Source organism: Electrona antarctica, assembly GCF_951216825.1.
Source record: "Electrona antarctica genome assembly, chromosome: 18".
NCBI lineage: Eukaryota > Metazoa > Chordata > Actinopteri > Myctophiformes > Myctophidae > Electrona > Electrona antarctica.
This window is the reverse complement of record NC_136799.1, coordinates 19,751,154-19,778,839: the sequence shown is the minus strand read 5'-3', so window position 1 is coordinate 19,778,839 and position 27,686 is coordinate 19,751,154. Positions and strand designations below refer to the sequence as shown.

Genomic DNA, 27,686 nt, shown 5'->3' with positions numbered 1-27,686 from the left:
AAACGCACTAACATTTTAACGATGTCAGATTCATTGAAGAAAAACCCATCCTTGGTTCTGTTGACTGATATTGTCCCAATACGTGAGAGGGCTGTGTTTTTTCAATTAGCTATACATTTTACATTTATTGTATTTCATATTTCTACTTTATTATCATTATTATTTCAATAAATGAAAAAATTGAAAAAACACAGCCAACAATGGGCTTATATAGGATGTGAGCATGTATGATCAAATTAATATCAAATAATTATCTAAATACTGAATCCAGCAAGATTAGATGTTAAAATGAACCCAAACTGAAACTGAAATATCCCTTTAACATCTGACAAAATTATGTCAGATAAAGGAGAGATATTTATGTGTTAGGCTTTTAGTTGGCCCAATTCAATTGATAAATGATCTCATTGACCTGTGATAATTTGCATGAGAAACAATTAATCACATATTAAATACCTTGTGTCACATGGCTTTCCACACTAATTAAATACACAAACTGAGAAGCATAGGTCATACATCTGACAAGACTGTCACATATCTCAGATCAAAAAGAGGAAAAAAAAATCACTTGATTTTCTGAAAAGCTTTAATATACTTTACAGTCATGATAATGTTAATAACAGCACACACAGAGATATCATCATTTAAGGACAATTTGTATAATGATTTATTCACATGCCTTTACTTACCGGTAGTTAAAGAGTAGCTACTGTATATACTGTACGCATGAACTCATGGTGAGAAAAAGTATCAAATAGTTCCCTCTTGTAAAATACAGACATGATCAGTTCTATTTCCATCCTTTCACATGCAAATATCTACAAAGTCAAGGCACTAGAGGTTAAAATATATGTATTGTGCTTTACATTTTATTTACTGAATCAAAGCAAATGAGATCCCCTGAACTTGGTTGCCATGGTGGTGGCTTGGGTTGGCTGGCTCAAAATTCAGTTGTTCTGCTTTTTATATTGACCCTGTGTAATAGACAGAAAAGATGGTTTAGTCACTTAAAAAACCCCTCCAAAAACGATATATATTAGGCTATTTCAAAATAATCTCATTTAAAGGCATAGTATGTACTTTTGCCATGCGTTTAGTTTACATAAGAAAAAACAAACAAACTTAATAAATATATATATATATATATATATATATATATATATATATATATATATATATATATATATATATATATATATATTTATTTATTAGGGATGTCCCGACACTTTTCATTTCCTATCCGGATACCACAATTTCTGTTAGCCGATACCAGAGAATACAGATAATAAAAAAAGAAAATAAATCTTATTTTGAAGTCCACCGACCGGGAATAGTGTTTATAGTTATCTAGCTATTTATCTCGTGTTGTGTTTATAGCAGACTCCTCACTCAAATGCAGTTGCACTTGCAGTTTGAGCAACTCGAAAGAAAACTCCACGTCCACATGCCCCAACATTTTATTTACTTGCCATAGTGTCAACCCCTTACCCCTGTGTCGGATCGGTGGTTAGGACTGGCATATTTGCCGATATGATCAAATAAGGGCGGACACACACACACACACACACACACACACACACACACGTACATAATATTATTTCCTTCTATACCAGCAGTCAGCCACTGGAGTATTGTGGTGGTGTTTACTTGCAAAAAACACATTAACTTCTCAATGTATTTAGATGTTTTCACTGCTTGGTTTGGTAGACAAGGATGTTTTTGGGCTACCAAAACAAACACAAAAAACGGTAAACACCACCACCCTACTCCAATGGCTGATAACTGCTGTTATAGAGGGAAATGATGGGTAAAACAATTATTGTAAACACAGCAAAATTGCATACAGTACTATATGCATTTAAGTATACGTAAGCGTTTTTATCAGTTTCTCTGTGACATTGATGCAGGGATAAGCTGAACTAAACGTCTGTCTCTCAGTTATGAATGATTGAATTTGAAATTTACTTTTGCCAATGTGTGCGATCCAGTACCTTTGTTTTTCATGATGTTATTTTGAGTGGATAGCGCACAAGACAAGAAAAGTAATTTTATCAGGAAAACAAATAACAGTCAGTACATGTGGTAAAGTACAAGGAACATGGTTCATGTTCAAGGATCATAAATGGAACCCACCTGAATCCATAGTAAAGCCATAAGGAAGAGTCCAAAGAAGCTGCTCTTGGCGAGGAAGAAGATGTAGGACATCTTTGCAGTTTGTGTGATCTTCAAATACTCTTCTGTAGACAATTAAAACATCAATCTGAGTTATTTGCATACAAATAGTCAAACTACAGACTATTTTGACATCTATATTCATCAGAACAAAACACTGAAAATGACTTTGGTGGATGCTTTCTATCTGAAGTACATTTTAGTGTGACATTACCATTGTGTTAACATGCATATTGTCTCTGCAAGAATGAGGCACCAATACTCTTGACAATAGATAAGTATTCTTACCTTTTGTGGTGCCTGTACCTTCACATGATAGAAACACAGAAATTATAAGACAAGATAAGGTTAGTTTAGATGGGTGCTTGCCTTCTTTACATAACAAAAAGGAAATGTTTTGGTATTTTCCACTATCTATTTAACTTACCTGCATGTACTCCGTAAATTGTGGCAGGGTGAATGGTGGAATTCTTCCCATCATAGAAGCCGACAATGCAAACAAATTCCTTGTTTGGTTGGTTCCAGTCCTTAGCTGGGACCTTCAATCGGCTGGTGATGGTGTACAGTTTGCCGTCTTTATTCTGCAAGGCTGCATTATCAGTCACCACTCCTGCAGTGTGAAGGTTCCCGCCAACCTTCCAGGACACAGTGACATGGTCTGGGTAGAAGCCAGTGGCCACACATACAAGGGTCTTCTTCTTCTTGTCTGTACACTCGTTTGGAGAAGGTGGAAGGATTCTGACTGTAGGTGGTGTGATATTGACACCAGGCTCTGGTATTGGACAGACAAAAACAAACCGGTAATATAATTAAAAAGCTGTATTGTGAAGGTCTTCAAAGTATACAGTGCTCCTCCCTACAGTATACAAATACATACAGTAGGCCTAATTGTAAATTATAAGGTTCATGTTGACTTCCACATTCCATTTAGAATTCTATACATTAGAAATAAATTAAGAATTGTTATTGTGGGATCTGTAAGGCGATCACACTAATGTTATCTTAGCACTATTTTGGGTTCCACCCTGTGTTTTGGGGTACCCAACTAGGTGTCCTTCATACTTTAGTTTTAGCTATAAACTTCGTTCCAACTCTACAACCGCCAGCCTACTTGGGACATATCGGCTACCATTTGAAATTTGAATTCAACTTTTAGAGATGTTTCACTTTGAATTTCCCTATTCATTTCAAATGGAGAAATTTGGAGGAGTCAAATTTTCCGCCCATTTTGTCGCCCAACTAGTCTTTCATACTTGTAGCTAGAAACTCTGTTCCAACTCTATGTTCATCCTACTTTAGGAGTACCATTTTTCAAATAATTTGTACTTTTAGAGATATTTCACTTAACAGTACTTTCTAGTCATTATTCTTCTCATAACATAAAAAAAGAAAACACTTGTGTGAAGTGAGGGGTGCACAGATTTTAGGGGCATGTTTATGTTCTCATGTCTGTGAAAAATGAAAATTTAAATAAATGTATTACAATATGTATTTGTATCAGCGAGATGACGTCTTACGTTGTCAATTACTGCCCTAAACAATTAGAGTCCATCAACTTGGACTGCAAAAAATACATAACTACCCTAAACAAACATTCAAATCTATAGAGTTAAGTAAATGTCTTACCAAGAACAGTTAGTTTGGTGCCACTGTCAAAGTAAGCTGGTTAGTGGTTACTAATTGTTCACACTGACTGACCCAAGGCTACAGAAAAACTCATTTTAAAGACGCTTTTAATCCAGAGCGATTTACAGTAAGCAAGAACACTACTGTTATTACTTGGATTGAAATAAATACATTTGTTTTATCATTATTTGACTGAACCAAGCTATTAATGTGTGTGTGTGTGTGTGTGTGTGCGCGCTTTACTGCTTGTTTAGTTTCTTGTCGTTTGTTACTGTGTCTCAATTTATATCTGCATATGTAAAAAATATATAAAACAAATATTAAACGAAAAAAACCTACTCATCTATAGGCCTACTAGGTAATAGACGTTGAAGTGAACAAATGGTTATTTATGAAATTGCATTCAACAAAGTAAGATTCTGAGTGGGAGCCTTGTGCACTGAGACCCCTTTTCCATCGGTTGGAAAAGGGGTCTTTTTGGTCCGGTTCAGTTCTTTTTGGTTCTTAGTCCATGAGCCAGAGCTCCAAAATTGGTGGGAAAAACTAGACCTATATTAAATTGTTTATAGAATCAATACAAGTAAATTAATACATGATAACCCTTCCACAGACCACAGTAGTAGCTTTTTCATATTTTCGATTATTTTGCATATTACCCTACATAATGCCTCATTTGCATATCTAAAAATGTAAAATTTGTAATACAATAAATCATTGTCTTCGTCTAAGTACTCAATTGGGGAAGTTTCGTGGTGATAACAATCTAATATAGGTATGGTTTTGCCCACTCAATTCATAATTAACGTTCCAATTCTGGAGCTCTGGCTCATTGACTAAGAACCAAAAACAACAACCGGTTTCCATTGGGAACCAACCAGTGGAAAAGGGGCCTAATATGAACTTATGCCATGAGAGTGATTATCAGGGTATTGTGCCAAATGTCACATTGCCACAGCTCTACTGCTGAACATAGATTCAAGTTTCTTCGTGTTAAACTTACACAAGGCAAACTCTGAACAGATCATCATATCACAATAACAGAACATCAAGAATAAAAAAAATATCAGAACATTAAAAAAGTATATAGAGAACAACATTAACCTTTCATGTCAGATAGATAATTAGTTTGTTTATAGATGATTCGTTTTCTTACCTAAAACAGTGAGTTTAGTTCCAGCTCCAAAGTAAGCCTCCGCGTATAAACACAGTGTGTTAAGAGGTTTACAAAACCCCCTTGTTTACTGACTCTCTCCCCAACCCAACACTTTAGAAATGATTGCACTCACACTATTTTGAAAGGCTTAAAAACCAATGCACTCCTTTCTCTCTCAATGGAGTAAAGTCAAACCTGATTTAAGTCAACCATTTAAACACTAATATTATGAGTGTTTATTTTACAGTAGGTAATCTGAATCCTACGGACAGATCTTTATTTCAGATTGCAGTCAAAGATGTGCAGGTTTGTTATTTTTCACATCTTTACTACCTAACTATCAACAGTGACTTGCTACTAGTTGGGTGCAAACCTAAAATTAACTAACCTGTCAGCATACATACACTGTCTTACCCAATTAACAGTCAACTTTGTTCCATTTCTAAAGTATGCATGAATCATTCCTTACCAGAATTATTTCAGAACAAAGTATTGTTTATATGTCCCTCTTTCTGCTAAGGAAACATGAAATGCAACAAAAACATTTAAATAATATATTCCCCTAAAACTGTCAGTTTGGTTCCATTGCCAAATTATGCAGGTTCAGCAGTGTAGGTCAGTGTTCTCAATTCAGTCCAATATTCCAGGTTTTACATGAACCCACATTAACCCCCCATTTTGAAACACATTTGTATGTTTATTATTGTAGTGTATTCATTCAAATTGTAAAAGTTCTGACTTACCCAAAACTGTGGGTTTAATTCCATTTCCAAAGTAGACCTCGATGCCAGTGTCACACTGATTGCATCCTCTACAGAAAAGTTAAAACGTTCCATAATCCTTAATTGGACAAATAATCAAACACTCTTCATTATCCATTGGAAGTTTACAATTCCATTAGATAAGCAACATCTCAGAAATTGTGTTTTTGATAGTACTAGTCAAACAGCCAGATAAGAGCATGTACAGTCAATTTACCGTATATTATATTCCACTCAGCTGTCGATCAATCAATTTTAGATCCCCAAGGATACATTGGAGTCCCTCAAATAGATGTTTTTCCCTGTAACAATGATACCAGGTAGTGTACAGTGCTATACATCTACAATACAAGTGAATGGGAAGAGGTTTTTGTATGGCAGCTCTATAGGATTGCATCACCGTGGCCCCCTGTCCCACAGTGATAAAGTATTACACAAAAACCTTGATTCTTTCTCGTTCTCTCTTCTAGCCTAACCACATGCCTTGTCCATCTCACCCCTCCATCTCTCTCTATCAGCCCCTGAGAGCAGGTGCAGACTGCAGAGTGAGGGGGGGATGCTGAATGAGATTGAACTGCTTCCATGCTGACTGGTGCCATTTCTGTGAACTTTAAGAAAAGAGAGTGAGGGGGGGAGGAAAGGTAAGCTTTTTGGTTTTTGTGTTTCCTTGGTGCGACCGCACTTACTGTAGGTCGCATTTACTATGAGAACCTGCATCTCCCATCCGTTAGTCACCCACGCCAATTATGGTCATGCCTCGTGACATCACACCTCCATATACGGTCACGCCTCGTGACATCACGTCTCCATATATGGTCACGCCGTGTGACATCACGGCTCCATATATGGTAACGCCGTGTGACATCACACCTCGTGACATGTCATGTCACCATTTATGGCCATCTCCATATATGAAGATCACAACACCGCCCTCATCTAACCCTGGATAACCATACATGTCCCAAACCGCCCCCTAAGGTCTTCCAGTGCTGGCCTGCTCGCTTTGCCTAAAAAAATGGCAACTAAAAAAAACGGGAAAGCAGCTTTTTGCTTCTACGGGCCGACGGCGTGGAACAAACTAAAAAGACATTTTTAAAGCTCAGCTCAAGACCCACTTCTACACCCTTGCTTTTAATTGATTTATTTGTCTTTTTAAAAATGTTATTCATGTCCTCACTGTATTGTTTATGCCCTGCCTTTTTCTTTTTTTGTGTAAAGCACTTTGAGCTGCATTTCATGTCATGAAAGGTGCTATACAAATAAAGTTTTATTATTATTATACATGGAGAAGACTGGATCATCACCAAGATCTGCATATATGGAGCCGGCCAGCAACTCTACATCTGACCTCAAACCCTTAGATCACCATTATGATCAGAGATCATTTCAGCGCATCTTCCCTTGTAAGCCTGCATCGTGAATTTGTCCTTGCAGTTGTGGGGACTGTGGGCATAAAGCTTTCCCATAAACAATGAGAATAATATACTTATTGGCATGTCCCAGTACAAGAACATCACTGCACAGCTACTTGACTGCATGTGTTCTATTTAGAAAAAAGCCTTTACTGTGTATGAGAGACGCAGGGGCTCCAAATGTGCTATTAAGTGTGTGTGGAACTATTTAAATCACTGCAAAACGTGGGGTAGCACAATACTAATATTTCTTAACTCGTTTGATGTAATGAAGTTGGAAAAGGTAATGACAAATCAGATTTATACCACCGTTTCTCTTTATTAAGAGATAGGTGAACCTCACTACTGCTTTACCCTATGGCAAAGCAGTATTAGACTCTTCAGCTAAATGTTTAATACACAACAAAAAATAACCTTTCAAATATATGACACATTAGGTTGATGAGACCCTACATAACATGTATGACACTATGTGTATAAGCATCCAGGTCAAGCCTTGGGCTCTATGGCAGAGTTATTATGGGGTTTTAAGAAAGTGGCAGTTTTTGTAAGGGAAAGATAGGATCTGCTGCACCGTGCAGTCTGGCTGCACAGAAGTACACAGCGCTATCCCCTGCTGTCAGGTTGGAGATTGACAGTGAGCTGTTCCCCCTTGAATTTCCTTTCAACTTGATCTTGTCTTTCCAGTCGTCCTCTGGGTTTGCCACATGATTGTACAAAAGCCCCAGAAGCCTGAGTTGTGTGTGCCGACGATCTTCCCTGTACCAGACTATGACTTCAGCGCTTTGATTAAGCTGTGGTGAGCAGTCAAATGTGGCAGATGATCCCTCTTTAACCAACAGGTTAAGAGGCGTCTGCACAACTCTGCTGGTTTGACAGAACCCTGTGAATAGAACATAATTGTATCATAGTGTTATTATACAGTTATATTTAAATAATGCCACTTGAAAGCTTAGTATCCTTAGTGTTATGAACAGCTACTATCCTAAATGAAATAAATTATATTATGTATGGCGATAACCATTTTTACCTATCAGACAGATTACGAAAGCAGCAATGGGGATCATGACGAACACCAAAGATTAATGAATCGACACATAGAACTTCACTGATCTACAGTATGACAGTAGTTTGATGACATCACTACAGAAGATAGGCCAAACCTCCAATCACTGCCTCTTATCTTTGTCACCTCTCCTGTGCTCTGTCCCCGACTCTAGAGATGATTGTTCTATTTGAGAAGTAGAGTAACGTTTCTTATGATTATATTACAATGATAGAAAAACAGTCACACTATAAAACCTTCAATTATACAGTGGGTCATCCTACTATAAATGCACCATGTCTCTGTACGTGTGTGTGTGTGTGTGTGTGTGTGTGTGTGTGTGTGTGTGTGTGTGTGTGTGTGTGTGTGTGTGTGTGTGTGTGTGTGTGTGTGTGTGTGTGTGTGTCTGCTCCATAAATATACTTAAGAGTTTTACATCAAATTGAAATATTCACTCTTTGGAGAAAAAGAAAAGATGTACCGATACAATATGATTGCCATATTGTATAAATAATGGTAAATGCATTATAAGTTAAAAGGTATTATTCGGCATAGCAAATGTCAACATAATATTTAATAAGACTGGTATCTCAGCTTTCTAGAGGAAAACCGTTAGGCTACATTTAATTAAACGTTTTACAAATGAACCTTTTATTCAAGAGTGTGAGTTTTATTACAATGTTCCACTATAATCCGTAATGCAGCAAAAAATAAATAAATGCATAAATAAAGGACTTCCCAATGTTTTCCGTCTCCCCAAAATAAACAAGTATATTTACAGATGAATGACACCATCCAGAGAAGAGTGATGATGAATGTGAAGAGTCAACTGTAGTCTCTGCTGAGCTGCCTGGGGCTGTGGGAGGAAGTGGAAGTGATGTAGAAGGAACAGGAGCTTGTAAAGACGCCAGAAAGAATATGCGTTACTGTAGTAATTTAGCCCATCTCTCCGTCTGCCTGTTCTGTATGCCGAGAAAATCATTTTTCCCCCCCTTTCACCCAGATAGCCTGCCCTACAGTAGTATTAGCATTATGTCTGGGTGTCAGATGGAAATACCATTCTTTGTGTTCCGTCTTTCATTCAGTTACCACTGCCATATGTCTGTCTTTTATGATTGCTTGTCCATTTGCCTGTCAGTCTACTTCTCAGGGGGACTGCCCATAACTCTGACATCCCATTAGACTGACTATGTTGCTTCGTGTGCGGTTAGGGATAGGGTTAGTAATTTGCGAGTCGGACCAATGAGCCATCGGAATAATGAGCCGTCTGTGTCTCACTGTCTGTCCTGTCATTTCTTGCTGCTCTTGTTTTGACTGTAGGAAGTACAGTTCATGTGGTTTAATACAGGTGTGAAAGATCAGATAAGGGTTTTTGTCAAGGGGTTTGGAACTTTTTAATCATTGTGTTATGCATGCAGCGCAGAAATATTGCCCTCCGTCTTCAGGGTGCCTCAGTTTAAGAATGTGCAGGTAGGCCTCCGTCTCACCATTCCCACTCACGTCGAAACGATTTTTATGCTGCTCTTCAATCTTTTGTATGACCGTGTAGCTTGTATATCCTATCAGCTTCAGGGCAGTGTCTCCCAGGGAGCGCTGATACCAGAGAATAGTATCATAGCTTTGGATGTTGTGGCTGCAGGTCAGATTAATATGATTGTTCAGTTCACCCACCACATCAGCTGGAGTCTGAAGAACTGTTTTTTCTCTGCCGAGTGATGCTCCTGTAGAGAGGTGAACAGACAATGAAAGTGTTACCTACTGGTCAAATAGGGCTGGTGCCCTTTCACTGTCAGGATCAAATACAAGAGTGATAGACATTTCCTGGAAAAACAGCCTTTAAACTGTATGGAAACAAGTAACTCACATTTAGAACAGAGACCGACATTAAATTTATACCAACACTAACAATTCAATACAATATTTTTCAAGTGATACATCATTCAAGCAATGCAGCATTAATTTCAGTACAGAGATAATACTAAAGTTACCATTAATCCAAAACAGTGGGAGGATCCTTATGAGAGCTCTTTCCATGTTGAGTGATGGTGCTGTAGAGTGAAAGAAGCGTGAATGAACTGAGGAGGAACACACCATCCCACCCAATTATGCTCCTTGCTTAAGATGTGCGTGACCAACCTGTAAGAGTCGAGAACGCTCTCCCATGGCGTCTTTCCGCCAACTTGTTGGAGCTCCTGGCAGAGCAAGCCAGAGCGCCATGGAAGAATCAAACCCCATCTCCAGTCAGTGGTGGGCAGCCACTTTACTCTGGTGCCAGCGTGCCACCTAGACATCCCTCCCTCGATTTAATTTCATGATTAGGACAAGTAACAGGTCTTACTTGTTCATCTTGACTGCGCCTGTACATCCTGGTACACTAGCACTACCAAAACCCTAAAAAACTGCACAAAATAAATTAGTCAGATTGATTTTACCCTCAGTGGCCTTGGCTGGAAGAGAGTCAGTATCACTATCAATTGTGTAGGGTGGAGAAGATGGATAACAATTTAGTTCCTAGGTATCAATGTACCTGTAATTATTACACCAAGGTCAGTGATGTTCACAAACACGCCACTAGAGAGCTCCACCAATTTGGTACCTTTTAAGTTCAAAATATTCTACTGTTTTGCTGTTAAATGGTCTACCTGTAGGCTATAACTAACTTTATTAGCTCTTGTGTTATCTTTACGTCCTCCAAAAAGAGCTGTCTCAGCAGCAATAGAAGCTGGTTTTAAATAGAAGGTAACAGTCAATAAGCCTCCTGGGTTTTCTGTGTTTTAAAAAAAATGTATATATTAGCCTATATGATGGGTATATGTTAGGTATTTTTGTATGTATATTATATTGTAGTATTCTATGATCAAAAACTCAAACTGTTTCCTGACGATGCTATGCTACAGTAGCCAACTTGACTGAGTAGGCCATGTCTGATCATGATTCATGATAATGTCACATGTGTTGAGACCACCATCTGGTCTCCAGGACCAGTATGGCCGTTAGTAATCGGTAGGGTTATCATAGCAATATGAAGACTTGTCACACGTGTATTTTCTATGACAAACACAGGTGGAGTGTCCCAGCATTGTTGTGGTTTGTAATCAACTGTATTAAATCTTAACTGCAGAGTATTAATGAGACTCAGGTTCCACCTACAGGACACTATGAGAGACTTTAATAATAAATACCCCACTGGGGTTTTTGTTCAGCCAATCTGTTTGTCTGTATCACTGTGCCATCACTCACAGCACAGAAATACAATCCATTGTCCTCTGGGATCAAAGTCTTCACAGTGAAAGTTCCATTGAAAGCATCAGGCTTGGTGGCAGAGAATTTCTCGTCAGTAAAGCTATGTTGATATTCAGGCTTCTTGTATGGCATGGTGAGCACTACTTGTTTCATTCCTTCTCCTGGGAGCTGTCTGTACCAGTCCATTTGGAAGTAGGAACCATCTTTAGTGTGACTGCAGTCTATTGTAGCATTGCCCCCCATGATGTTCCATACTATGGTGGGCTGGTTGACAACAGCTGCATCAATAAGAACTGTGTGCATGTGCACGATAGTGAAAATTGCCATTAGTGAAGTATTGCAAATAATTTCAATAAAAATATGTTTGTTGACAAACTGTTGGAAAATGTTATGCCTTGATATCATTTATGTCAATAAATGTGTTGATAATGTTAATAATTCAGTCCATGCAATAAATTCAGTATAGCTGGTAGCTAGGTACAGTAACTTCTGCACAGCATTCCTTTTGCACTTCTCTCCTGCAGGACATCATGACACAGTAAGTCGTTTTCTATGTTACATTACCTGTGATGCAGAACAGCACTAATATCAAGCTGAGTAGGCCAAGTTTGAACATGATAATGTTCATGTGTTGGAAGACAGAGAAGCCAGTGTCCAGTATGACAGTATGTCAGCAATCAGTGTTATCAGGGATATGAAGACTCGTCACAGCGCATTTGCTATGACAACAGATAGGAGTGTCTCAGCATTGTGTTGATGTGGTTTAACATGAACGACAAACCCACAACAGCAAATGACACTGATCACCCCCTCCGTCACAATAATGCCACCAGGGCGAAGATTTCCGGTCGAAATATGATGCTTTTATAGTAAACTGTCTCGCTGACATATTGTTGTGTCTTAATATGGATGTACTTGAGAGATGCTATGTTATCGTCTTTACATGTTCCGTTCATTTTGTTGTATGCTACTGTTCCTTGTGTTCCATGTTTAACAGGCTGTGAAAGCAAAAACTCCCTCTGGGACAATAAAGTCTAAGTTCTATTCCTCATTCTATTGATCGTGCTCTAATTATAGGAAAATCAACCATTACTATTAATGAGACTGGAGTCTGGATGTCCCCCTCCCCCCTACACAGGACACTGTCAGAGAGAGTACTGCAGAGGTACTGTGTCACCATGTTCACTTAAGAGCACAGAAATGCAATTCACTCTCCTCCAGAATCAAATGATGTGAAACTGCCACAGAGTGCATTATGCCTGGTTGCAGATCATTTCTCCACAGACATTGGAGGAGTCATCATAGTCACTTTTGTAGGTGACACGAGTGTCAGTTATGCTCACCACCACTATAGTATCCGATAATACACTGCCCTGCTGATACGGTAGGCAGGCTAATCAAAGCACTAAGTAAATGGCAGTAAATAGAAATCATGCTTTACCCTGGTGGCACAAGGTTATAGGCTATGAACATTAATGTATCCCACCCCAGTGAGTATATGAAAATATTACATTCATTTGACAGAACTTCCCTTGAGCGTCCTGTAGGGGGACCTCCAGTCTCATTATACTCAAACTGCAGTTATAATCACATTGTTGAGTTGACACAGTTGATTACAGGATCAAACCGCACCATCACACAATGATGGGACACTCCCACCTGTTGTCATGTCAAGTACACTATGAACCACTATATAGGCCTACCACTGAATGATGACTACCGATTACTGACAGTCTGACAGTCATACTGGAGAGACTATGGTGCTGTATCCGTCTTCCAACACACCAACATTATCATGATCAAACTTGGCCTATACTCAGCTTGACAGTAGCACTGTTCTGCATAACAGGTAATCTAACATAAAACGACACTAGACTAGGTCATGAAGTCCAGAAGAAAAATGAAAATGTTTCATGGGAAGCTGTGTATAAGTTACCAATAGTTTTCAAGAATATGCAAATGTGCAGAATTCTTTCCATGTACGTACATCTCGTTACAACAAATATCATCATAGAAGATCATATTGATATAAGTGATTTCAATTAAATGCTGTTGCATTATTGGTAACTTTAACTATCATGTACACAGGTATCACGACATCATGATCAGTTTAACATCATCGCCAATACTCTTGCTCATTTGACTTTGACTTGATTGACCCCTAGTGAGGTAGTAATTCATCCTCTCTTCATTTACCCATCCTAAATTATTAGGAGCAGTGGGCAGCCACTGAGCAGCACCTGGGGACGAGTGCATGTGTTTGTGCCGACGTACTAACAGTTCGACAGGCAGGGCAGGAGTCTCTAAAATGCTTTTTTATGTTGGCTGTGGTGACCATGCATGTATTGACAAGAAAACTGGTAGACTACTGTATAAATGGGAATCAGGGCGGTGCTTAAGAGCTGTTGAGCCCCTCCTGATGGTTTTAAAAGGCTCACGTTGTGCATAGTCCTATTCCGATCTGTGGATATGAGGTTCTTCTCAGTTGTGGGAGTTCTCCTCTTAGCTAGTAAGACATTTTAAAAGGCATCACTCAAATGAATTATTTCATAATTTGAGTATATTATATTCATGCATTTTAACCCTACCTTACAGAATTCTCTCGTTGTGTGGAAATTCAACAGACACCATTTGCCCTGAGCCTCAAGGGGGATTCCTCAGTCACTTTGCACTGTGAACAAGATGATGACCAGTTCTACTACATGTATTGGTACAGACAAAGAGACGACAAGAAACTTCAGCTGCTCGCATATTCTCTTGGAAAAAATGTGTCTAGCATAGTGCCTCCTTTCACTGAATCCAAGTACACACTGTCAAGACCTCTGGTGCTGAAATCCTTCCTAATGATACATGACGTTGATGCCAAAGATTTGGCACTGTACTACTGTGCCTCGACTAAACCACAATGACTCAGAGAGCCTTCACAGCTCAACAACAACCCCAACAAGCCATAGCAGGAAAAGAAAGGGTGCATATCATGGTACAATTCTCAGTCAAAACAATTCTGCATGACCTGGGAGCACTGCAAGTTTCTCTGTCATACTGCACCATAGGCACAATTCATTCTCTTTTCATTTTCATTAACTAAATTGAGAACACTCAACTTAGTTATGAACATGAAGAGTGTGAATTGTGCCGCTGGTGCAGCATGACAGAGATACAAAGATATATTGTGTGATTGTGCCTAGTTCTTGTAAAATTAAATTAAAAGAACATTTCAGAACATACACCGACCTTAACAGGGTACAATTAGGATTACACATCCATGAGTAACGGGTACAGTCGCTTATAATACTTGTTTGACAGCAATGTCATGTTAATGTCATGTCATGTCTGTTCTCTATTAATATGTTGTATTCATGAAAATTAAAAGTTCCTATGACAAAGATTTGGTGACCCCCCTGTAGTAACTCTGATGACCCCATAGTGGTCCCGGCCCCCCTTTTGAAGACTCTTGGCCTTTAGGGAGTTTGAATCTGACCACCTTCGCATCTCTCCTTTCTTTGCCTGTGGTTTCTTGTCCCTCTCCCTCTGTCTGATCTACTATCTGAAATAAAGCATGAAAATGCAAAAGATATAACTTAAAAATGAAAAGTCTTAGATGCATTTATATACATTTATAAATTCAGAATTATAATTTGTTTAGATTAGAATGATGTAAGTGGCGAACAATGCAAGTTGGAAATGCTTGCATGCCCCATCTAGTTATGCAATACCTGTGTACCCGTAAAAAAAAAAAAAATTCTCATTCCATCTCAGTCTGTGCCAAAACACAGATGACATATTAGAACAGGGAGGTTCCTTCTGTAGCCCCCTGGTTATGAGAACTAGTCACAGCATTTTATTGTGTCTATACGTTGTGTAGATTCCGCTCTTCAAAGGCCGGGATTAATATGATTACTCAAATACTTGTCCTTTTCTTATTCGCATCACTTTGGATTCAAGGTACTTGCCAAGACTTAAATGATAAGCATGGGTTTTCAATACAAATACAAATGTTTGACCAGTGACTTATCACTCAATGATTATTGATCAATATCCAATATCTTATATATTTGCAGTCTTTCAGTTTACAATATTTTGTCCCCACAGGTCACTGCCAGGATGTCACCCAGTTCCCTGAAATCAGCTGGAGCAATGCATACAAATCTGCTGAGATGAACTGCAGTAACCGTATATATAGATACGTATATCATTATATTTACTGGTACAGACAGGGTCCAGGAGAGTCCATGAGGCTCATTGTCTATGCCTTTGGAAATATTTATAAAGATAAATATTTATACACAGAGACCTACGGGATTTATAAAGATAAATATTCTTTCGCAAAGACCTTAAGTGAGGGTGTGCTGCATGTCTCCCTTACTGTTAAAGACTTGCAGCCGGAGGACAGTGGCATGTACTTCTGTGCCTTCAGCAAACACGCTGATGCAAACCCTGTCTGTGGCTGAACAAAAACATCTCATCTCATGTTACAGCTTTCCAGTAGGGGGCCAAAGAACTCACTCTTCACAGGTGTATGTTGGCTAATGCATGTGTAACCTGGGCACTAAGGCCCGGAAACAGAGCCAGACTACGCCACAATGGGAATTTCACCCAGAGAATATAATACACAATACAGATTTCAAGCCCACTGGGCAGATATAAGAATGGGAGCAGAGACGTGCAGTTCCAGTTTAAAGTAATCTATATGGTTTTATTGATAAGTTATAGCAGAATGAAATGAGAAATGACTTGAGTTGACTGTAAGAAGAGGGTAGGTTTAGACAATGTATTTATTTAATTATGTTGTAATTTAATACAAAATGCTATTTAAAAGTGACTTTATTATCACAGGTCATTATCAAAAGGATCTAAAAAAGGCAGAGCCTAATATCGTAAAACTACCAGTAGTCAGGGGGTGCCAAGGTGTCCTTACTGACAGGAGGAAGGCAGGGAGTGAGGGAGTGAGGGGGAAGGTCACCGCCACCAAAAGAGCGCACACTTCACATAAAGCACTGCAAGAAAAGAGAATACAATTATACACACACATCACTGGTCTCACATTAAACAATCATGCACTATAGCTAAAACCCCAAGACAGCCTACAGGACCACGTGACCCACCACCTGTCGGGACTACAACTACAGCACCCTTAGCTACTGGCACTACTATAAACTGAGGCAGAGCCCAATATAACGTTATGTTCAAGCCTTATGGCATCAATTCATGAGAGCTAGGTTTGCACCAAACAAAATAAAACAAAACAAAACGAAATCATAACCAAAATAAAGGAGGACAAAAACAGCAGAGGCAAGGCAGACTGGATTGAGTTCTCCTAATACAAACAAAAGGATATCATTAATACCTGGACAGTAACTGAAATCAAACTATAGTTTAGTAACAGAACTGCCTTACCTCTGTTAAACGGTTCAAACACATATTGAGCAGACGTGCCCACATCACAGGACAATGCCTCCGCTTGCAAGGCAAACGACGGCAGACGTGCCCACGGCCCAGGACAATGCCTCCGCTTGCAAGGCAAACGAGGGCAAACAGTTAAGGGGGGGGGGGGGGGGGGGTAGCAGCGAGCACCTCAAGCACGAGGCGCTCCCGCACGCACCCCCACGAACAGACAAACAATTCCAGCTACATGCCAGCCATGCACAGCTCCTATTAATTAGCCTGATGATGAGGGGGGCGTGGCGTTGCTAGGGGCAACCTGTCAAGTTCAACCCACTACACATGCACAGACCTACAACATGATCGAGTACCATTGTGTCTCTCCTCTCTCCGCTTTTGGTTTCCTAACTTAAAGAGAGAAAGGATGCAATTTTCTTAAAGAATGTTGTTTTTGTTTTTAACATACCAAACCTGCAACTTTATTTTCAAAGTATTGTTCCAGCCAGTTTCATTTTCTTTGCCATGTAAATACTTTTTCCAGTTGAACAGTGATGTGCACCACTTCAATACGAGACAGGCAAATCATTTACATCTCCCAAAGTTCCGTACTGGTCTGTGTCAGTTCTCCATCAGATACAGGGGGGCCCAGTTATGGAACACCTATACAGCAATCTCATCAAATTCTACTTCATTAAATAATTTCAAACATAAGTTTAGGACCCACTTAATTGACCAGATTACTTAATTATATTTCTTTGTATCATCTCTTCTTTTCTCTAATCATGTAGATAACCAATCATTCTAATCATGTTCTTGTTGTTGTTTTTTGTTTTGTTCTTGTTTTATATACTGCAATTATGTCTTCTGGATATTCTATATCTCTTGTACAATGTTTCATTTTGATTTACATAGGTAGAGGCCTCGTATAAGCCCCTTGGGCTTTTTTGCCTCAGCCTAGCACTTCTCATATTTATATGTTCACTGTGTTGTTTTTTATACTGTGCTGAATAAATAAATACAAATACAAATACAAACACAATTCATGTAAAGCATATAGGCCTATACGAGATAACAGATCACTCCAGTTGAATTGTCAAAGTTCATTGCTTGCACAGTTACCTGAGAACGTATGCAGCCATTGTAATGTGCTGAAATAATGAAAACAGCTACAGCTGTAACATCATTCTATTGCAATCCAGCGATTGTACATAAATGTACATGTAAAGCAAATATTACAGCTGCTAGAGGCTGCTGGGTTATATGCATAATATTTACCCAATATTAGAAATAATTTTCAGTCCGACTCCACAATGAATGCAAAAAACAAAATACTATTTGTAATTGGCCACTTGTGATGTAGTACATTTTAGAGGCATTTCAAAATTGAAAGTCATGCGTACTGTTCATATAATCAAAATAAATTGTGCAGGTACAGTTAATCACACTATGCAGACCACATCTTTAAATATGCCAGCATTGCTATTCAATGGACATGCATGTCCATCCATTGAACACATTGAGTACAGTACATGTACTGTAGTCTGTAGTGTACCATAGTGTTTCCACGTCACTGCCTTTATCCTCCTCAAGCATCAGGAAGCTCAGCTGACACCTAGCTCCTTTTGGAACCCTACGTTAAAGTTTCTGACATTTTGATGACTTTACGGTTCCTTATCATCGACTTCAAGCGACATGGGATGCAATCTGATTTACCCTGACTTACCCCTGTGCTGCGGTGTGGGTGTCACGCTGACATATTCCAAAAGAAGCATATGAACGCTATAGGAGACAACGAACCTTCTGACCCCCCCCGCGAACGGCTCAGAAGCCGTTAAGTATTTTTAATGTTTGTACGACCGTTTTGGCAGCTCTGAAATTCTCTCTTGTTGACATCCCATTGTACCGCCTCCAGCATCTCGGTTGGCTAGCTGCGCCTCCCTACGCGCCTCGTAGGCGCAGCTAGCCAACCGAGATGTCAACAAGGAGGGACCGAAGAGAGAATTTCAGAGCTGCCAAACCGGTCGTACAAACATTAAAAATACTTAACGGCTTCTGAGCCGTTCGCGGGGGGGGTCAGAAGGTTCGTTGTCTCCTTTAGCGTTCATATGCTTCTTTTGGAATATGTCAGCGTGACACCCACACCGCAGCACAGGGGTAAATCAGGGTAAATCAGATTGCATCCCATGTCGCTTGAAGCCGGTGATACCGGACCCTACGGGTTAGGGGTCCAAAGGAGCTCAACCCGGGGGGTCCGGAGACGGGCTAGCTGACACCCAACAGGCATATATATTCTCATTGATGTAGCTAGCCACAGTCATATTCTACTCAGTCTCAACTTCCGAGTTAAAAGTAGCTCTGTGTTCCGTGTTGCTCTCTTAACCAATTCTCTAATAAATTAGGCTTTGATAAAACATTTTAACCACTCACCATTTCAGTAGTTTCTCTTATGTACAGTATCAGGCTTCGGTCTCAGCTTCAACATCCACCAGACTTCATCTGCACTCTTCAGAGTCCCAGGAGACAACACAGCTGATCTGTACACATGAGACACACGAGATTAACAGACTATAGAATGATGCTGTGGTACCATGCAGAAATCACCTGGAGAGACAGCCATGAAACTCATTGGATATCTCTAGGTCAAGTCTGTAACAATGGAAGAGTCATTTAAAGAGAATTTCACTGTAATTGGTGATTTGAGTGGGAATAGCTCAAAGAACGGGTCTCTTTTCATACACAACCTAAAAGCATCGGAGCACAGTTCAGTGTATTATTCAGGCATGTAGGAAGTGTCTATAGGAAGGTGGGCATGTCTGATAAAAAAATAATATCAAATATCCAATTACTGAATCAAGCTAATTATTGAATTAAAGCTAATTATTCTAATTATGAAAATTGCTGAACATATGCAAGTTAGTATCAGGCAGTTGCTACATGCTGGGGAACCATACTCAACTTTCTAACATAAAACGTGTTAAGTTGGTGTACTCAGTCAACATGTCCGGTGGGTGTGTGATAATTACCCAGCACCAATCGAAACCCACCTATCAATAGAGGGTATGCGGGTGACATCATCATCAAACCCGGAAGTTACGCAGAAATGCCTACTGAGTGGCAAAAAACTACTTTCTGGCCTTGACAACCCATGCATCCAAACAGAAAATTCCTATCTGATTGCATTAAACAACGTTAAACAATGTTAAATTCACTTTACATGTTGCTTTGCCACTCGATGTGCCATTCACTTTAAGCATGCGCATACCCTCTATTGTGTGACCCAAAAATGTGTGCTTCCCTGGTCAATTTGTGATGATGTTTGTGGTGAACACTGGTGAGGCTCTGGAAATTTACAGAGGATAAAATAGGCTAACAGTTGACTAACATTGTCCCCATGTCAAAAACCTTCTGACAGCGTCCTATAGCCCCCCCTCATAAATCATCCCACCAGCCGATCTCTGTAAATGAAATATAAAATGCTCTTCATTAAAATATATCCCCATATCAAACTCTAACCCCAATCAAAATGAATTAAGAAAGCATCAACATTTTTTTTCACTTTCAGGTTTTCTTACCAAGTAGCTAGGTTGTACACCTCATGCCTCCAGTTCCCCAACAAACACTCAAATCAGGCTTCTGGCCAAAGATGAGGCCTCAACCTGGCTATCCCTTTAAGCACTACCCTTAAAGGGGCAGTGCTACAGTATGGTGTTTGTTCATTAACAGGAGTGTTGGCTATGCATTTTCAGGAAGGTATACCAACTTTATCCATTCAGGATAGAGAACATGCAGTCCGGATAAAGTGAAAATGAAGTGATGACGCAAAGAAATGAGCAGACAAAATTGGAACTGGACTGTGATGATATTGATTTTTTTTCTTTTTTACCTGATGATATTGAATTTTGTTGTTTTCTATCTGTCTATGAATTGATTGCATTATAGGGCCTAAATAGAAACAAGACCGCAAGTTATTAAGTTGCTGTCATTGTAGAAGTAAAGTTAATGGTTTATAGTAGGCCTACTGAGGCCTGGGCCGTGGCTCAGCGGTCCAGGCACCTTGGCTGGTAATCCAGTCTGGCAGTGTGCCGCGGGTTCGACTCCCGATCCCGACGGCCCTCACTGCATGTCACCCCCCCCATCTCTCTCCCCATTTCCTGTCAGCCTACTGTCTGTCCCTCCATAAAAAATATAAAATAAAGGCGAAAGCCACAAAAAAAAATACATTTATAGTAGGCCTACTGTACAATCTAAAACAATAATTTCGCTAAACTAAACAATTACTTTTTAAATTTGAACAGCTGAAATCAGAACAATATTTGAACAACATTTCCAAACAATTCTTCTGGCAGACAGAGCAAATTGATCGATCGATTGAACGATTGATTGATTGATTGCATACTTTATTAAAGGGACACTTCACTCCTTTTGCAACCAGATCTTATTTTAATTATGTTTGGGAGACAAAAAACACTTTCCTGGGGTTTTTATGTGTAATATGTGTTTTTAGATATTTTAGTATTTCAAAGTGTCCATGATGTCATGGACAATTGGACACTCGGATCACTTCCTTCCTGGACTACAATTCCCATAATGCTTTGGTGCACTGCTCCTCCTTGTAGATAGGGGAGGGCTGTCTTATACTGAGACAACATGTAGTCCCTAGATGTAGTCCAGGAAGTAAGTGAGCCCAGTGTCCATGACATCATGGACACTTTGAAATACTAAAATATCTAAAAACACATAATTATTACCCACATAAAAAACACAGGAAAGTGTTTCTTGTCTCCCAAACATCATTAAAATAAAATCTGGTTGCAAAAGGGGTGAAGTGGCCCTTTAACGTGATTATGACCAGCAGAACACCTACAAAAAAGGCTTACATTTCCTCCCCTCCTCACTCTAGCTGTTTTTCTTGGAGCTCACAGAAATAGCAGCAGTCAGCATAGAAGCAGTTCAAACTCTTTCAGCATCCCCCCTCACTGTACACGGTACACCTGTTCTCAGGGGCAGAGAGAGAGAGCGAGAGAGAGAGAGAGAGAGAGAGAGAGAGAGAGAGAGATGAGGAGTGAGATATGTGGATAAGTCATGTGGTTAGGAGAGAATGAGAAAAATTCAAAGTTTTTGTTTAATGCTTTTTCACCGTGGGACAGGGGGCCACGGTGATATAATCCCATAGAGCTGCCATACAAAAACCTCTTCCCATTCACTTGTATTGTGTAGAGCACTGCACAGTATACTGATACCCTTGTTACAGAGGAAAACATCAATATCCAACACCATGAGGGGCTCCAATATATTCATGGGAATGTTAAATTGATTTTAACTAGTCACCTGAGAAAAATAAAATTAAAATATCCAATCCAATTCTCTATCTGGCTGTTATTACTCACTTCTATTTGATTAAAAAAAAAACACAACCATTGAGATCATTGGAACCAATTTAATGCACATCTAGGCCTGAAATGGATAATGAGTGTGTTTGTTAAGGATTATGGAAAGTTTGGACTATTCGGTAGAGGAGGCAATCAGTGTGACACTGCAGGCAGCGAGGTCTACTTTGGAAATGGAACTAAACTCACTGTTTTGGGTAAGTCAGAACTCTTAATTGTACTGCACTGCAATAAATAGAACTGAGAACACTGTGACTAACCTGCATACTTGGCAATGGAACCAAACTAACAGTTTTAGGTAAATATATCTCAATTTATATTTTTGTTGCATTTCACGTTTCCTTAGCAGTACAGAAAGAGTATACAATATACTGTACTGTGTTCTGAAATAATTCTGGTAGGGAATGACAGTATTTCTATACTCTGAAACAAAAGCATACAGTCCAAAGTACTGTATGCTTTGTTTGCAGTGGAACAAAGTTGTTTTGGGCAAGACAAAGTTGTTGGGTATAAGACAATGCCTATAATGGTTAAAATGCATGCACAACACTGGGTTATTTCATTGGCATGTCAACTCTAACAGGTAAAATGTTTACAGTTGTATTAGTCCACTCAACTTTTTGCTGTTGAGTGTGTGGCTGTGCCAATTATGAAGCCTATTTCGGCCAAGGCACAACATTGACTGTTCTTGGTAAGTAAGCTATGAGATTTTCACTTTATGATTCCAACAATAAGTGAGACAAAATTGTAAGGCTGACAGGACAGTTATAGAATTTAATAAGATTTGCACACAAATAGTAGCAACAGACTGCCAATAGAGGTAAGTAGTAATGTAAAGTGGAAAAATAAGTAATCTACAGTATGTTCTTCAAGTAGAGCTGTGGTAATATGAAATTTGGCATAATGTCCATGATCACTCTCATAGCATAAGTTCTTATCAGTGCACATTAAGGCTCTGTGAGCTCCCAGTCTGAGGCATACTTTGGGAATGGAACTAAACTTACAGTCTTAGGTAAGGTAACAAACAACAATACTAAATGTAATGTTATGCAACACTATACTACTAAATGAATGTGTATCTATGAATCTATGTGAATCTAAATTATTTGGTGGAATAATGAACTATGAAGAACTTATATTGATTATACAGTAGTTCAGTAGATACTGGTAAGTTTAGTTTAGTAAGAAAAGATAAAAGAAGATAAAATAAATTGAAAAGAGATAGAAACAGTGATACAATGACAAAAGGTCAAAAATGTTTGATTGGGCCAGGGAATAATAAATAAATAAAAACTAAAACAAGTAAGGTTTTATACAAATTTGGGTTGAAATGTAGGGTGAATTTCAGTTTATACTGAGTAGAGACTGAGAATAGCCTATCACAAAAACGGAACCTGCTCACTTTGGCAGTGGCACCAAACTAACTGGTAAGAAATTAAACATATAAAATCACTGAACGTACCTAAAGTTCTTATCTTGAATTTTTTATATTGGGTAAATCAGTGGTTCCCAAAGTGGGGTCCGGGGACCCCTAGGGGTACTTGAGGGAGTTCCAGGGGGTACCTAGCTCAATTAGAGTAGTTGGGAACCAAATGGACCTTTATGGGTCTGTAACTCTGAGAGTGTACAAATGGAACCAAATGGACCCGTTAGGGTCCATTTGGTTCCATTTGTACACTCTCAGAGTTAAATTAACAGTGGTTTTACAATATAAATTGGGGTACCAGAGATAGAAATGCCATTAAATCGGGGGGTCCGTAGCATAATGCGTGTGAAACTTGGGGTCCATGAAATGAATATGTTTGGGGGGTCCGTGGCCTAATGAATGTTGATTTGGGGGTCCTTGACACGAAAAAGTTTGTGAACCACTGGGGTAAATTATAGGCTGATAGAAACCAGTTCAACAGGTGGTCCAATCGCTTCTACTGTTTATTATTTTCCTGTTAACTGCTATTAGCAGTTTATAATGAACAAAACAAATTTGAAATGTGAATTAATCTGTTGAGTCTGCTGAAAACACAAATAATATAACCTGTAATTTCTGTGCAGATAATGACATGTAATATAATTATTTTCTTTCTACATCTTTTCATTATCATCTTTATCTTATATCATCTTTTCTTATAATCTTTCATTATAATCCTTTTACACCTTTTCTTTCTACATCTAGTGAAGTTATAACTTAAAATTAACAATTATGTATTTTACTTTAGGTTGGAGCACTGTATACTTTGAGGACCTACAAAACGCTTTAGTTATATTAGCGTACTTTTCTTTTGTTTATCCAATTCCAGACCCTGAAGTTCAAATCACAGCACCCACCTTCAAAATCCTCCCACCTTCTACAAAGGAGTGTAAAAAGAAGACCCTTGTATGTGTGGCCACTGGTTTCTACCCAGACCATGTCACTGTGTCCTGGAAGGTTGACGGGAACCTTCGCACTGCCGGAGTGGTGACTGATAATGCAGCCTTGCAGAATAAAGACACCAAACTGTACACCATCACCAGCCGATTGAAGGTCCCAGCTGAGGAGTGGAACCAACCCACCAAAGAATTTGTCTGTATTGTTGGCTTCTATGATGGGATGAATACCACCTCTTACGAAAAGTCAATTCACGGAGTATCAGGTATATTTATATATATAGTGCGAAAATATACTGTATTATTATATAATATACAAATATTGCCTTTTTGTATGGTAAACAAAAGGAACGCACCCAATTAAACAAATCACATTTTGTCTAATAATGTCTGTGTTTCTGTAAGGTGAAGGTGCAGGTACAGGCATCACGAAAGGTAAGAATACTATTTGTATTGTCCAGTATAGAACATAGCACACTGTCAGAGTTTTATTTTTGTGTGTGTTTTGTTTTGATTATTAGATGTCAAAAGTGTGTAGTTTGACTATTTGGAGGACATAACCGTGTGTCTTCATTTTCTACAGACAAGTATGTGAAGATCATACAAACTGCCAAGCTGTGTTACATCATGTTCCTCGCCAAGAGCAGCTTTTATGGACTCTTCCTTGTGGCTTTACTGTGGAGAATTCAGGTGGGTTCAAATGATGTTCTTTCAGTATAGTATTGTCCCGTTAACATGCCCATCTGTGCAATGTGTGACTTGTGAATGTCCACGCATCAAGTTCCCCAAGATAAACTGCTCTACTTATAATCATAACATAAAGTGATTTGGATTGTGATAATCAGTGTTGGGCAAGTTACTTTTTAAAAGTAATTAGTTATAGTTATAGTTACTGCTCTAAAAAAAGTAACTAGTTACTTTACTAGTTCCTAAATTATGTAAGTAACTAGTTACTAGTTACTTTACTTTATAAAAAAAGGAATAATAATAAAACTAAAAAATCAAGGTTTTTGTGTTGTTCTGTGGCAATTATCATTTTGAAATGTAGTGTGTGTGTGTGTATGTGTATGTGTGTGTGTGTGTGTGTGTGTGTGTGTGTGTGTGTGTGTGTGTGTGTGTGTGCGTGCGTGCGTGCGTGCGTGCGTGCGTGCGTGCGTGCGTGCGTGCGTGCGTGCGTGCGTGCGTGCGTGCGTGCGTGCGTGCGTGCGTGCGTGCGTGCGTGCGTGTGTGTGTGTGTGTGTTTGTGTGTGTGTGTGCGATTGTGTGTGTGTGTGTGCGACTGTGTGTGTGTGTGTGTGTGTGTGTGTGTGTGTGTGTGTGTGTGTGTGTGTGTGTGTGTGTGTGTGTGTGTGTGTGTGTGTGTGTGTGTGTGCCAGTAAGCAAAATGTTAAAATCTATGTTAGTAGGTTACATTCTCAGCATGGGCAACTCACCAGAGATTTGACTGTGTTAGTGAATGCATGTGTATGCAAATGAATGTGCATGCCAGCTTATACTGTGCACGTGTGTGTGTGTGTGTGTGTGTGTGTGTGTGTGTGTGTGTGTGTGTGTGTGTGTGTGTGTGTGTGTGTGTGTGTGTGTGTGTGTGTGTGTGTGTGTGTGTCAGAAGAGACCGTGGGAACCAGGTCAACCTCTCCTAAGGAGGAGAGGAGCAAAGAGATGGAGGGAAGATGAACAGAAGAGGGAGGGGGGAGAATAAAAGGAGAAGAAAGAACAGAAAGGTGCTGATGCAAACAGATCACATTAGTCCTCTTAGCTAATTAGAAGGGCTAAAAAGTTAGTTCAAGAAATAAACTCATTAGTATACTAGTTAGAGCCAATTAAAACTGTACCGGAAAGTGGGACAGCTGGCCATGCATAATGTGGCACAGCTAGTGCCTGAGAAAAGAAAAAAAAGCAAGAAAAGAAAAACAATCCTGATCTCTGATAATGAAACTTTGGGGTATATTTGTTTGTTTAAAGAGAGGGTGAGTTGTGTGTGTGTGTGTGTGTGTGTGTGTGTGTGTGTGTGTGTGTGTGTGTGTGTGTGTGTGTGTGTGTGTGTGTGTGTGTGTGTGTGTGTGTGTGTTTCCTGTGTGTGTGTGTGTGTGTGTGTGTGTGTGTGTGTGTGTGTGTGTGTGTGTGTGTGTGTGTGTGTGTGTGTGTGTGTGTTTTCCTAACCGTGCATCACCAGACTTTCCACCTTAATGCTTTCGTTATGATGACATTATGCCCTGTAGAAGCCACTTTCTCTTTCTCATGTGGAATGTGTTTCACTCTGGGAGCGCATTCAGTGCACCTTGTCAGTTTACATGACAGACTCCGCACTGGCAGGAAGAGGAGATGGTTCTTTTGGATCACATTATGTAATGTGGGTAACTCACCCATTGAAAACACAGTAACTGTAATGTGGGTAACTCACCCATTGAAAACACAGTAACTGTAATGTGGGTAACTCACCCATTGAAAACACAGTAACTGTAATGTGGGTAACTCACCCATTGAAAACACAGTAACTGTAATGTGGGTAACTCACCCATTGAAAACACAGTAACTGTAATGTGGGTAACTCACCCATTGAAAACACAGTAACTGTAATGGCGTTACTGAATGGGAAAGGGCAACTATAGTTACTTTACTAGTCACCACAAAAAGTAGTTTCTTTACGTATAACTTGTTAGTAACTATTTACTCCCAACACTGGTGATAATACTGTACAGTAAGCAGATATAATACTTCACAAAAGACTGTAAATTAAGTGGAGTTAACTAACTAAGCATGGAAATATATGTATTGTTTTTGGTAGTAAACATATTGTAAAAATAAGTCACTAAACATAATTTCATTCTGTTACACAGGGTAAATCTAAGAAGCAGTACAACTGAGCCGTCACCAAGGCATCCAAGTTCAGGAGATGAACTTTCATTCATTTAATACAAATTTAAAACTGCAATCCGTAATTTTCATTCTTACAGTATTCCATTTGAAGGTCATATTAACGTATGTTAATACAATATAACTTGTCTTCCTACTCTACCATAGAGTGGCGGGTGGGACATCTACTGGTTGACAAGTCCTGCCTGAAGCTCATAAATCCAATATACCACCCTCTCCCTCCCCACACCCCCTCCCTCCCAGTGGCTTCCCTATTGAATGAGTGGTAGA

The 27,686-nt window shown here is 39.3% G+C and overlaps 1 protein-coding gene, 1 long non-coding RNA gene and 1 gene segment (V, D, J or C); 1 reads left to right on the top strand and 2 right to left on the bottom strand.

Annotated features, from left to right (window-relative positions):
• Window positions 1–678: 678 nt before the first annotated feature.
• LOC306941805 (T cell receptor beta chain MC.7.G5-like) lies at window positions 679–5,353 on the bottom strand. The segment is given in 6 exons: window positions 5,340–5,353; window positions 4,952–5,031; window positions 2,600–2,944; window positions 2,461–2,478; window positions 2,134–2,237; window positions 679–974 (listed from the first exon to the last, which is right to left on the bottom strand).
• A 2,067-nt stretch (window positions 5,354–7,420) lies between these two features.
• On the bottom strand, window positions 7,421–20,436 carry LOC306942255. 3 transcript variants are annotated; one of them, XR_013792256.1, is made up of 7 exons: window positions 20,367–20,436; window positions 19,222–19,328; window positions 10,306–10,568; window positions 10,158–10,217; window positions 8,949–9,890; window positions 8,288–8,355; window positions 7,421–8,007 (listed from the first exon to the last, which is right to left on the bottom strand). It is a non-coding gene; the product is annotated as an uncharacterized lncRNA (long non-coding RNA). The 3 variants fall into 3 exon arrangements; XR_013792257.1 differs by having other exon boundaries at window positions 10,306–10,452; XR_013792258.1 differs by having other exon boundaries at window positions 10,306–10,361.
• A 1,437-nt stretch (window positions 20,437–21,873) lies between these two features.
• LOC306942504 (T cell receptor beta chain MC.7.G5) lies at window positions 21,874–27,484 on the top strand. 2 transcript variants are annotated; one of them, XM_079528432.1, is made up of 5 exons: window positions 21,874–22,378; window positions 24,476–24,808; window positions 24,954–24,977; window positions 25,126–25,232; window positions 27,380–27,484. In XM_079528432.1, the coding sequence occupies exons 1-5, from the start codon at window positions 22,261–22,263 to the stop codon at window positions 27,404–27,406; spliced, it is 609 nt and encodes a 202-aa protein (XP_079384558.1). In that variant the 5' UTR covers window positions 21,874–22,260; the 3' UTR covers window positions 27,407–27,484. The 2 variants fall into 2 exon arrangements, with proteins under 2 accessions (XP_079384558.1, XP_079384557.1); XM_079528431.1 differs by having other exon boundaries at window positions 24,948–24,977.
• Window positions 27,485–27,686: the final 202 nt, after the last annotated feature.

Bases quoted from the DNA above. Each gene is read 5' to 3' on its own strand.
- LOC306942504 (XM_079528431.1), top strand. From the start codon at position 22,261: ATGAGTGTGTTTGTTAAGGATTATGGAAAGTTTGGACTATTCGGTAGA. The intron at 22,379-24,475 runs GTAAGTCAGAAC...ATCCAATTCCAG, and splicing joins AACTAAACTCACTGTTTTGG to ACCCTGAAGTTCAAATCACA. The intron at 25,233-27,379 runs GTGGGTTCAAAT...TCTGTTACACAG, and splicing joins CTTTACTGTGGAGAATTCAG to GGTAAATCTAAGAAGCAGTA.